General features: G+C 50.7%; 3 protein-coding genes across 3 annotated transcripts; all 3 read left to right on the top strand.

Annotated features, from left to right (window-relative positions):
• Window positions 1–3,658: 3,658 nt before the first annotated feature.
• On the top strand, window positions 3,659–3,913 carry BJY04DRAFT_182938 (uncharacterized protein; the record flags this gene model as incomplete). The annotated part of the gene is made up of 1 exon (XM_073710397.1): window positions 3,659–3,913. The coding sequence occupies one exon, from the start codon at window positions 3,662–3,664 to the stop codon at window positions 3,875–3,877; it is 216 nt and encodes a 71-aa protein (XP_073573955.1). The 3' UTR covers window positions 3,878–3,913.
• Window positions 3,914–9,031: 5,118 nt separating this feature from the next.
• BJY04DRAFT_182937 (uncharacterized protein) lies at window positions 9,032–9,288 on the top strand. The gene has a single exon (XM_073710396.1). The coding sequence runs from the start codon at window positions 9,053–9,055 to the stop codon at window positions 9,221–9,223; it is 171 nt and encodes a 56-aa protein (XP_073573954.1). The 5' UTR covers window positions 9,032–9,052; the 3' UTR covers window positions 9,224–9,288.
• A 2,506-nt stretch (window positions 9,289–11,794) lies between these two features.
• BJY04DRAFT_182936 (SAC3/GANP/Nin1/mts3/eIF-3 p25 family-domain-containing protein) lies at window positions 11,795–12,897 on the top strand. The gene has a single exon (XM_073710395.1). It carries the CDS (start codon window positions 11,923–11,925, stop codon window positions 12,562–12,564), a length of 642 nt encoding a protein of 213 aa, XP_073573953.1. The 5' UTR covers window positions 11,795–11,922; the 3' UTR covers window positions 12,565–12,897.
• The last annotated feature ends 8 nt before the right edge of the window (window positions 12,898–12,905 follow it).

Raw genomic sequence — 12,905 nt, 5'->3', positions numbered from 1 at the left:
GTACCTTTGATAGGCGCGTCATATTGCAGCCATCAGAATCCTAGTCATCCCCAAGCCCGAGATGACGTCTGATCGACCAATAAGTATAGCACGATCGATTTGGAAGACCTCGTTGCGATCGCAACGCGGGGCTGTTCGGCGTTTCGTTTCGTCGGCGTGAGTCCAGACCGTGGCCCCGAGCTCTGGGCCTCTGGGCCTCAGGGCGACAGCAGGAGCATGGACGGAGGAGAGCGACAGCCGCTGACTCAAGAGTCAGTCTTGACACAAAGCAAACAACGTTGGGGATGGCATGGCCGGGCCGGCGTCCGCGAGACGCCTTCCATCCCCACTGATCAGAGATGAAGGAGAGATGAACTGCCAGTCAGAGGGTCAGTCGAGGACTTGAGATCGACCCTCTTGCCTGATTAGGACTGGGCGGCACTCGTTTGGTCTCGTTTGGTGTTAGCGCGGGATGTGACAGCAAACAGTCCGTGAGAGTCCCGGACAAAGTACTGTGACACTGTCCTTTTGGCATCGTGGGCCCTGGGGTCATCTCAAAACTCAAAAGCTGGTGATTCTGCGACTCAATTGGGTGATGACAATAAGCTCACACCTTCTGCTCACTCATCCAGGGTATTTTGGGTGTTGAGTTGAGGTCCAAGCTCCATGGTCCTGTCAGGGCAGAGTTGTGTGCTAGGGAGGGCCGCCCGTGCTGTGCCGCTGTCGGCGTTCTCTGCGATCGGATCTCATCAGGAGCCACGACCGGAGGCGGAAAGTCGGAGAACCGGTTCTTCTTGCAAAATCATGGAGTGTACGGAGTACTTACATTCATCCAGGACGGAGACCGGCATTCGATAATCGCAGTACGATTATGACGCATCCATCCATGTTCGCGACTGTTCCCCAATCCGTCAAAGCGTGGTTGCGTATAGATTGTGCAAACTTAAGATGATGGGCTGCCCTGAGGGTGTTTGAGGGCGAGGCAGATCTTGTCAGTGGAAATCAAATCTCTCTAAAATCTCGATCCTGCATTACTCATGTCAGGAACCACCCCTGATCATTTAGAACGACGTAAGAATCTAAGAACTAGGCAAGTTTGAGACTTTGAGTAGTGCGTCACTCAGACTCAGACTCTCAGCCTGTCAGCCTGTCATCCCTGATGATCTACGAGTGGACTCCGTGGAGTGGACTAAGTGTCGTCAAAAATCTCCGCATCCAGTCCGATTACTTTATAGCTGTTTGATAGTGGGCCTCAATAAAAGACATTGCTTGTGGTTAAAACGTTCTCGATGATCGCTTTGAAGTTTGTAGACAGAAGTCTCCAACGAATCCTGTCTTGTCAAAGCCCCTGACCTGCCAGTCATTCTGGAATGCCCCCTTGGGCACCAATTGATATTGCTTGTTGGGTCCGTTGCCCAAAGTTGAAGACGCTAAGATTTTAGACAGGCTATCTCGCATGCCGGAGATGCCCAATCAAGTGCCCTAATTGCTGAATTCGGGCAAAGCGGTTCAAATAAAGGCCTATAGCGCCACGGCTAATGGCCCTAGTTGGACGCTAACTGGATGGTGACAAGAATAGGGTGGCAGCGATTAAGTTGGCAGCTTGCTGATCATTAGGATCATCCGAGCCACCAGCCTGTCAGACTCAGCCTGTCAGGGCTCCAAGGCTTGTCCAATGATCTTTATCTGCTTAAATGGCTTTGAGGTGGATTCTCCGACCTCCCGGTGTAATGCTCTGAGACAAGCGCCCCTGGCTCATCTCGACCCTCAAGCTTCGCAGTTTCGGTTTCTTTGTTGCATCTGCCATCACCTCTAACTGCCGGCTCCAAACTAAGAAGGATCGGGGGCCTCGGCTTCGGACAAAAAAGTGAAGCTATACGGAGTACTTTTGGGCAAAGACCGGACAAAGAAGCGGGCTGACTCTCCACTAGTTATTTGGTGGTGCCTTGCGGCAACCGCGGATTTCTTTGTTTTCATCCCAACCTGACATTTGTTCGGAGGTGCAGTCAAGGCAAGTGTAAAGGGGGCAATATCAGACTCTCATATGGAGCTATGCCGCCTGGAAACAAAGAAGATCCTGTCATAATTTCGAGCAAAGCCATTCGTTAAATCAACTGTCGCCGGTCAAGGTTCACCCTGTATACTTCATGTACGACGACGTAAGCAAGCATTAAGACAATGTGTTTGACACTGTAGCGGTGAGGTTGACCTGCAATGTTGCCTGCAGCTACTCCAGATCAAGTAGGACTCCATGGTGGTACAACCTGATCGAATGCGAGAAGCATGCTCGTGTACGGTTAAATCCTCCTGCCACGTTGTAGTGCTGGACAATGCAAACATAGCAGCGGGTACCAAGGTACAAAGTGGCCATCCATAAGAATCGCCCGAGACCATGAGGCAGCGCCGCAAAGAGGACACGAGGCGAAAACGGTTAAAACCGTGCACGTCATGTTTGCGACAAGCACTCTCATGTCCACCGCGGATCAAGGGCAAGCTTCCGCTGCTGTCACGAAAACGGTGTTGAGTCCAAGTGGACAATGAACTTGCCGATTGGCACCAGGCTCAACACCCCAAGACCTACTTTTGGCGTTTTGGGAAGGAGTCATGTCAAGACCTCAAAGACTCAACAGTCTCAAGGAGCTCCTCAGTGTGACCAACTCGGTGACCGGCGGTTTCACTGATGCAATTGGGGAGCAGACATCGCACTTTCTCCCTAGACTGGTCTAGGGTAGCATCTATGTGATGAAAAAGGATGAGGCGAGATCGACTAGAGCATTAGTCGGGGAACGGGCCAAGCCACGGGGAGCCATAGCCGGAGGCAGCCTTCCTTCTTTTTCCTGCTTATTCGGCGCTTAGTGACAAATTCCAGGAGGAACTGCACTTCTAGATATGGATAACGCGTCTTGTATCATGTTGCTCTGAATCTTGCGAGATTCCGAACGTTTGCCACTACTGCGACAGCGATGTAGACTGGGGGTTTCAGGCATAGTAAGCGGCTTCCTGCCATCATAGCTTATCTTAATGACAGATTGATAGGGTCCTGGCTGCTTCATGACGATGAAGGCAACGGATGCCTTCTCCTCGGAAGAATCCTTTAAAGCAGAGATCAGCTGAAGAGAAGAGATTGCCTGCAGGTGTGGGCACATCAGAATCCTTTTGGTGCGCACTGGATCGAGGTCTTCCCGTTTTTGGGGTGAGGGGTAAATCCCAGGGAGCCAACTATCGCCCGAGAGGACCGCGACGGCCGCGACTGGAATCTTGAGCGGTGCTCAACTGACGAAAGATGAAGTAAGACCGGAGAAGTATCGTTTCTATTGCCAATAATGATCGTTGAAGCCGTTATGAGGTGGGATAACTGTTCCGTGTGCGGGGCAGACTCGGCAGAATGGCCCGCTTTGAAGAGCAAACATTGGTGATGGGGAGGTCACAGGATCGTGGCAGATGATGAGATGGTGGCAGAAAAGTCAAGGAAGAACTGGCACTCATCTGTGCAGTGTGGAGGGTGAGAAGCAAGATAGAGTGCCGGGAGTATCAGAGTTGCTCCCGTGTGTTCCCAAGGGAAAGGTAACTACTAAGTAGCGCACAACAGAGTTTCGCTTCGGCAGCTGGAGATGAGCTTTATTGTTCCGATCGAGTCCGTGTAACTACAGACCCATAATAACATTAATAAAAGAGGGCAGTTATGCCTGTCTGTTCGTTATTATTGACGAAACTCAAACTGCTGGAAATGATCGCCGTCTGGCATCTTGTTGGCATTTGCTGGCAATGCCGCAATGGATTCTCCGCTTGGCAGGAACACCACCACCATTTTGCCGTCTCTTCTCTCCTGTCACCATCACTGTCTCCTCTCATTCGAGCGCTGCGTCTTTATCGCAAGCAGATCAAGCTGACGCCCTGACCAAGCGTGGAGCAATCTCTCACCGACAGATATGGGCAATTTTCTCTCAGCTCCAGCTTGTACTGATGATAGAGGTACCTACTCACGTTTGCTTGCAGGCCGGGAAAGCACATCTCTTGTCCTTTCTCACTGGCTTCAGGCTGTCATCAAAACATTGCCTACGAAGCTGGCGACTTTCCGACGGAAGTTCGAATGCTCTGATTTACGATACAACTTGGTCGGCCGGCTCTGAATAGTCCGAAGAACGAGATCAATGATGTCCTTCATTTGCCCATTCGTGGCTCCGTAATTCTGCTTGAATTCGCCCAGCCGTATTGAGTACGTACTCTCCTCCGTATACTAGCGTTGAGGGCGTGAAATTCCGGCGCTTTAGCGAGCTAGGTTGGGCCCCGGATCGTCTATGCCATTCCTGCTCGGGTGGACGCACGGATTGTACCCAGACTGCTGGGAACTTGCCGCCCCGGCCAAGAGGATACTAGGTAGATTAACACGCCTCGAAGGTTGTCAATACGACATTCTGGTCTCTGACATCCATCTTCAAGCCAAGACGGTGTCCCTGGCCCCGGTTCCTGTTCAATAGTACCTTTTCAGGATTCTTTAAGCACCTGGATAATCCGGCCTTACCGGCCCTCCCGCACACTCTCAGGTGATGATAGCAGGAGTCCAGCCTCAATATATTCTACGAAGACATGCAGCACTTGGCGTGTCTCATGGCGGCACTAAGGTCCTTCCTTTTGGGTCCAAGTTCGAAGACGATCGAATTTTTTCCAAAACGTTGGAAAGTCGTCCGACGTACTGTAAGTGTTTCTTTATCGAAATCCAAATACACGTTCTTCTTGACAAAAGACTATGCCCAACTCTGAGTCTCTGACAGAACCTTTAATGCTCTAGAAAGACCATGGAACAGTAGAACAGACCTGAAGATATGCGGCCTGTGCGTGATTGAGCGCTCAGTCGTCTCTAAGAGGTCGTACAAAATGCAAGCCATCCGAGACACCGATTTGGGGTCGGACCCTCTGGGCCACTCAATGCTGAGCCCAGAAGTACCGCTGCTGCTCCGAATCCCCGACTCACAATGAAAAAAAGGTTAGGACCAGCCGACGAAGGCGTTTTCCACCCCCAATGACCATGATGATGATGATACGTGACATTGGCGTTACTGTTAGAATCACCCCCGGCCCACAGCAAGGAACCATCGACGATTGTCCCCAAAGACAGGGTACACTAGATCCTCCCGAATGTGCCAGGTCACAGCCGCGGAGATTCTGTCCGTGAAATAAATTAAAAAGCGATCAGGCACAGTCAGAGAGATATAAGCCACAGCAATCGAGTCAATTTGAACCGGAGCACACTACTATGAAAGTGGAGGGGCGATGGATTGGGCCCCAAGAGCAAACGAAATCCATTGATCCTCCCGAGTGCGAAGAGCGGTTAGCACGCCAAACCAGCCCCATCCCGCGATGTCAGGACTCAGAAGGATCTCCAAGATACGAACTAATCCCGTCAAAGTAAGAGCAAAAAGTTCCGGAGACAACAGAATTGGTCCCGGAAAGGGGATCCCTGGAGGTCACTCTTCAGAGAGGCTGTTAGATCGTCTTCGGAGCTCCACTGTTAGCCCCCCTCGCTATACTACAATCGCTTAGCCTCCAAGCCAGTGCTTCTGTCAGCCCAAAAGCACTGCACAAAGGTATTTGAAATATATCATTTGCATGGCGTACGTAGGGTAATTTCCAAGCCCCAAGCCACCAAGCCCTCAGCTTTCCAATGCTTTGGGTGAAAGAGCGGAAACCCCCCAGGCCTCGAGACGCCACGGTGCGTCTACACTGGCCCGGTCCGAGCAAGTCCAACTGTCCAGAATCGAGTCTGGGGGAGGAGGCGGCTGTCAGTGCCACTGAAGACCGGGAACTGGAGAGATGGCGAGGGTAAAGTCTACCGGCCATTGGATGTGAGTCTGAGCAGGAGTGGTCAGTGAGCGAGGAGATCTACAAATTACAGTGCGAGCTGGCCAGACCAGGCAAAAAGCAAATACCAAGCTGGACTTGGAGCGAAAAAGAAAAAGCCCGATTAGGATTATCTGGAATGATTTATCTGTTGAATCATATCATTTAATCAGCAAATCTTCTGATTTTCTATCTCAAAAAAGCAATTCCAAATTCCCACAGTGCTGCAGCAGTCCATCATGCATTGTACCGGTGCCTCTTATTTAGCTGTGTTTCGGCTTGGACCATCTTCGAGTCTAATGCGACCAGGGATACCCATGTTGTTGGAACCTCCCGATTCGGCTTGCTTTTCTTTCTTTAGAGAAAATATGTAAGTAAAAAAAAGAAGAAGAATTATCAGAAAAAGGAATGGTCTCAAGTGTCGTGGACTCTTCTTTTCTGCAGCTGGTTCTTTTGCAATCTCGATGGGGATCTCATACCTACTCACTTCATATTCAAAAAGCCCATTTCTTCCCCCTCCCCCAGTAGTCAGTCTCATCCAGTCTCGTCCATTCTTTTTTCTGAACCATCTTAAACTATAAAACATCAAGAATCCATTCATCGGCTTCTTCATTCTTCTTTCCAATCAACTTTCTCTCCAAACCTTCTCTCGATACAACAACAACAACAACAACAACAACTCCAGGTGGTTGTGTACTGACCACAACTGGGGTATACTTCCGTCGACCACGACCAGTACAGCCCACTGCATCGCTCGTGTCACCATCCCCCGTTTACCTCCAGTCGTTCCCCGTCAACAACAACCTCTTCAACTTCCGTTGGTTCGAATCGAATTGCAGCCACTCCATCCCCAACGCCAAACCATCCTGTGTGTGACCGTCGGATACGAGCAGCTCTTCCTGCAGCTTTCTTCACCTTCAGCCCACGCCCCTCTGACCCTTTGACCCTGTGATCCACCACCATCCCAGGGACACCCCTCGAATTCTGGTAAGGAGTGAGCCCTCGTACCCAGCACCACACACCAGCCCCGACCACCACACTCTCTGTTTGCCTGTGTACGTGAAATGAACGTCTGCACCGAATTTCTCCCATGGGAGCCTGCACTGGCCTTCTGGGTTAGCGTCTAGAACGTTGTCGAGTCCCTCAAGTCTGAACCATATGCTCTTCCCTCCAGCCTGCTTGCCCGTTCATGATGCACTTACGCGCTCGCTCAAAGCCAAAACAGGCAAGCTGACTTGGACCTCCGTTTCCAGATCGGGAGTATTGCAGCCCAAATACAAACAGGCCTTGACTTGCCTGGGTGAACAATCGTCTCCAGGAGACCTCACGAGTTCCCGGTCTCGACCAAAGTACTGCCCCGAGTGAGGAAGTATAAAGCACTCGGCTTGTCCACCACGCTCGCTATCTGTCACCCCACAACCATCTATATGCTCGAGAGCTCGCACAATTCTTGACTGCACCAGCGACTATTTCTGCACAGATCAGCATCATTCACCAAGCCATCTTTTAAACCGCTTCCAACTTGTCTGAGCTCAACGTGACACCATGGTTGTCAACACACCTCTTCCGGTGTCTGCACCGCTCAAGCGGTCCATGTCATCTATGAAGGATGGATATGCTGGCTGGGAGTGTGTTTCTGTGAGTGCATTGAACTGAACTGCTATACTCTGTCGCTCTAACACCAGCTATAGCCAACGCGTCCTTTGGCCGAATCGCCAATTAACCTTCCCTACGCACACTACGCTGTGATCTACTACGATAATATGGGCAAGATCAATGTTTCCGAATCACCATCGATACAAGGTCAAGCCCGCGCAATATTCACCCCTGATGTCCGCGAGCGGTTCCTTGAGACCATCGGCCCTATGATCGGATACCACAAGCCATTAATTCATCGTACGTGCTATCCTAAGTTCGGTTCTCATACTTGTCAACGGAGCTTACCAAGACTCTTAGGCCCTGCTGCGGTTCCTCAACCCCAAGCCCAGAAGCGTGCTCGCGATGTCGCACAGCATCACCAGGGTAAGCGCCGCAAAGCTTCAGCTCGGGACGTTAGTCTCGAGACGTCCTTCAGAGACAACTCGCCATCCATCCAGCAGACACCCTCACCGTCAGCCAACACTATGGTGGCTATGAAGATTGGTGATACCGAGAAAGTCTTAGAGTATTATGTGTCTGCTCTCATGGAACTACAGCAACATAACTGCCGTCATATCGCGAAGAGTTGGATAAAAGCTATCCAACCAAAGAAACAAAGGAGCTATCCATACAACGGGGGCCCCCGTAAAAAGGGAGAGGGACCAAAGGATCCAGAGAAAACGAAGCCCGAGTGGTGGCCAGAGGATGTTATTCACAAAGAGCCGGATCACTTGAAGAGGGATGGTAAGTCATATATAACAAGCCATACAGGCGTTTCGACAATCTAACACGATGCAGGGCGTGTTCGTCTGTTGATTCACCTTTTACGTAACCCTAGGAGCACTGAATTTACCGCGGAACAACTTCAAGAAGTCGCCGAAGAACAAAAACGGCACTTGATTCCGAAAGCACAGTGGCAGCAAAAATGGGAACAGCTAAAAGAAATCTTCAAAGTGAGGAAGCTCGAAGAGCGGTATGAACTAGGAGAAGTCGGTAAGTGCTCTATTTTACCGGCCATAGGCAACGAAGCTCATGACGCTGTACAGATGCGAGTACCGTTGTGTACGTCCGAGGCGGTCGTAAAGCATCTACGAAGAATGCGGGAGCAGCAGCAGAAGAAGAAGAATTGGAGGAAGAGAACACGGAACAAAAGCTTGAGGATGACGACTATGAGGAAACTGAGGCGGATCCGTTGACATTTGCGACATCGTCACATGTCTCGCATTCTGCCTTTGTTGCCGTCGACCCTGTGGCCTTGCAAAACCGGTCTTTTAGCCTGGGCAACGAGCAAAGCCAGCCATTCTCCTTGGACGAGTCTTTCACCTTTGAGGAGCCCGCGAGACAGTCTCGCTCATTCTATCATACACCTGCCGAGTATTCCAATGGCTTCTCACCCCATCCTGCTATCAAGCATGAACCGTCGGCTTTGATGAGTCCTGACGAGCATCCCGGCGCCTTTGACTATTTGACCTCCATGCCTTTCACTGGCCCCGAGCAGCATCGCCCTATGACCTTGCCGATGCACCAGTCGCCAATACACCAACCGAGTCAATTCGAAAATTGGTATCCGCAGTATCGAACCCCTGCATACAACTCGATGGAGTACGGAGCTTCTCATGGCTCGCTTCCCCAGAGCCCCATGCAATACCCAATGTCTGTGAACAATGCTCATTCTCAAGACATACCTCATGGTCTTCCCGACATGACAAGGGGGCCATCGCACATGGGGCACCTAGGGTCAAGAAACTCCTTGAACAGGTCATTTTAGTTCGGATATACGGCCCAGTCCTCTTTTGCTGTTATTTGTCTCGAGAGGTTCCGGGCGACTTCCTCTGGATATTCTCATGAAATCACGATACGATCACCATGGTGCTCATTTTGCGACCATTCCTCTACATCTTGGGATCTATATCCCTATATTTATCGACAGATGCACATAAGCTAATGTAGCGACTTATCCTTGAGCACTTGCGACATTTCTTCAGGGTATTTATTGTCTTTTTTTTTCTCCTCAAATTTTCGTGTTCCGGTTCAGCTTTGATGATTCGCTATTGTATTTGTGATTATGTTTGACTTGTATGAAACAAAAGCCGCTTGGTATGATGCTGCTTCGGAATTATTTGATATGAGCTTCTTATGTTGAGTGAGTTTTCTCTTTTCTGTATATGTTATTTCAGGTCTTTTTTTTGGGCTTGTTAGAGTTTGGAAGCGAGGGCGCTCGAGGCGATGCTGAACAGCTGTATGGCCTCTTCAGGGGACTGATTGTTGGTGTATATAACCATGTTGATGATAGTGAAGACGAAATGAAGACATCGGATAATGAAGAATTGTTTGCTTGAGAAAAAGAGATGAATAATACCTATGTAGCTCGAAGAACTAGAACTACCTCAGTTGAAAAACAGTGAAGTGATTGTAGATCTGTCGATGCCCCAGGCCGCAAGAGGACATCGATTGTAGCCGCGCGTCAGCCGCGCCTAAATGCTTTTGGGACGAGAGTCGCGGGATCTCCTCACGACAAAGAGACTCGCCTGGTTCATTGACACAACCTCTAGTTTTGAAGCTCCTTCGAAGCATCTATCAGTCTATCGATTCACCTCCATATAACATCGAAAATCAACTCAGCGTTCGCTCGCCAATCTTGACCCGAGCCTCCGTGCTCGTCCGCCCGGCGGCCCTCCCCTACCGACCGAAACCGAACCAAGAACCTCGAGCTATCGCAACCAACATCAATTCGCATCGCATGAACGTGGCTTCCGACCTTAAAAGACGAGAATCAGTATTGGAAGTATATCGCCAGTCGAAGACCTTCTCAAAGGTACAACAACGTCCTCGATCTTGCTTGCGTCCATAATCCGTCCCACCGTCACCTTTTCCCTTCGCTCTTTCGCTCTCCGCGTTACTTTACACTTCCGCCGTTATGATAATACCATACCTTGGTCGGACATGGGCTGACTCTCATTATGCACCTGCCGACTATTACGGCGGATAGCAAATTTAGGATTGTTCTACTTCGACTTCGATACCCACCGTTTGCGACTTATTCAAGGAGCTCAAAGAAACACAGAAAGACTCGGCCAAGCTTTGAATCGCCTCAAATTGTTTAACCGGCAAATTGGCGGAACACGACACCATTCACTGAGTAGGAGGTTCACGGCTCCAACCGCCGCTCCTCCGCCGCTCGCGGGAGAATGGCGACTTCGGCAAACCCGTTTGCTGTGCTTCACCAGACAGACGGAGCAGCGAGCTCGACGGCACGCGGACGCGGTGGACAGTTTAGGGGGGCGATAAACTTCCAGCCTAGGGGTGCGGCGGCTTTCCAGCCTCGGGGTGCAGCATCCTTCACGCCCCGAGGAGGTGGCAATACCAACCCGCAGAATTCGACCTTCCGTGGTCGAGGGCGTGGACGGGGAACAGCGCCCGCTGCAAGAGCTGGACGAGGGAATACCAGAGGGGCGGGCGCGACATCGAATACATGGCGCGCTAACAAACCCGAGGCTCAAGCAACTTCTACCCCGTCGACATTTTCGCCCTTTGGACAGTTGAAGCAGAGTCAGCCGACTGCCACTGCCGCTGCTTCTGCATCTATACCACAGAAAAAGCCTTCGTTTACGGGTTTTGGGCGTGGATCGACACGGGGAGGCTTTGGGGGTCCGTCAACCCGCGGCGGTTCTTCTCATAATGCGAAAAGAGCCCCGCAACTGCAGCCAGCAGCCCCGCCAGCAAATGGAATGATTGGGGGTGCTGTGCCTGTGGAAGATATATCTACCTTGGGCGGCTACAACGAGCGATACGAGAAGGTGAGTTTACTTCCTGACGTACTGGAGTAAGCTTACATTTGTGCAGCTTAAAATCGACCGCGCGAAACAAAGGGAACAGGCTATTAAAGATGGCCAGATGGCCGATCCAAACCAGCCTATGTCCTTGAACAAGGCGATTACTCCTGTCGGAACCTGCACAAGCATGTGTCCGGAGTTCGAGAGGGTTGAACGAATTGTTCAGAAGATGGTTGACAAGAGCGAGAAGGTATGTAGCCCAAGCATCCTTTTGTTCGATTCTGGAATTTACCATGCTCGATAGTATCTCCACCCAACAACGAACTCGCTCCAGAACATGGAGGCGAAGATGCTCAAGCGGTTTAGACGATCTGCCGCGGGTTACGACGAGCAACTTCCTTCCGATATTCGAACGCCCGGCACTCTTCTTCAAACGATGAACTACCTTACACGGCATGTTATCGGTGGACCAGAACCCTTGGGTATAATACACAAGTTTGTCTGGGATCGCACTCGATCGATCCGAAACGACTTTTCCGTCCAACAACTCACCCAAGAGGAGGACGTGAAAATCGCAGTGACATGCTTAGAGCGGATTGCTCGTTTCCATATTGTGTCTCTCCATTTACTTTCGAGCCCCGCGAACGAGGAACCGTTCGACCGACACCAAGAACGCGAACAGCTGAACAATACGATGCTCTCGCTGATGTACTACTACGACGACAACCGAGATCGTATTCCCTTCCCCAACGAGGACGAGTTCCGCGCGTACTACATCCTGTTCTCGATTCACGACCAACGACCTGACCTGGAAGCCCGTGTGCAAAAGTGGCCTTCTGAACTACGGAATGCGCCGCGCGTTCGAGTAGCATTGGAGATGTTCGCTGCTGCTGGAAATACCTGGGAATACCAAGGCACTTTAGACGCCAAGAGGCCAAATGCAATCGCGCAAGGCTTCTATGCACGATTCTTCAACCTTGTCGACTCACCTGGTGTGTCGTATCTCATGGCTTGCGTGGCGGAGATTTACTTTAATCATATGCGCCAGACCGCCATCCGCTCGATCTGGAAGGGATATTGCCGTTATCCTGCCTCCCAACAGCATAAAAACGAGGAGTGGACTGTTGACGAGTTGACTGACGTTCTATGCTTCGATGATAACGAACAGACAATTGAGTTTTGCGCGGCCCAGGATCTGGAATTTGCCGAGAATGCTAATGGTGATACGTATCTCAATTGGGGTAGTCGTCCTGTTGACTCTATCGGTATGTATAATACCTTCAGCCCCTTGGGTGTATTTCAACTAACCCTCAGCAGCGTTCCAACCATCTTCTGATCACTCTTTCTCCGAGACCTACGTCGAGTCGAAACGTGCAGGCAGAAATCTGGTTGCATTAGTCCTTGGACTTAATGTCAAAGAGGCTGCGACCCTGGGAATGGTTGATCGATCTCTACTTTCCGAGCGTACCAATGACCATATGGCTATGGACAATGATGACTCGCTTTTTGTGAGCGAGGATGAGAATGAGGCGCCGGCAACTGTGTCTCAACCGTTTGGCACAGTTAATGGCACCAACAACCAGCAATCAACGATTGCTAATCCTTTTGGAAGTATATTTCAACCACCCGCAAACACTGCGAGCGTCCAAAGTTCTACGTCAGGAACCTCCATCGCGA

This window comes from Aspergillus karnatakaensis (genome assembly GCF_047715665.1).
Source record: "Aspergillus karnatakaensis strain CBS 102800 unplaced genomic scaffold BJY04scaffold_11, whole genome shotgun sequence".
NCBI classification, from domain to species: Eukaryota; Fungi; Ascomycota; class Eurotiomycetes; order Eurotiales; family Aspergillaceae; genus Aspergillus; species Aspergillus karnatakaensis.
This window is presented reverse-complemented; position numbering and strand designations above follow the sequence as displayed.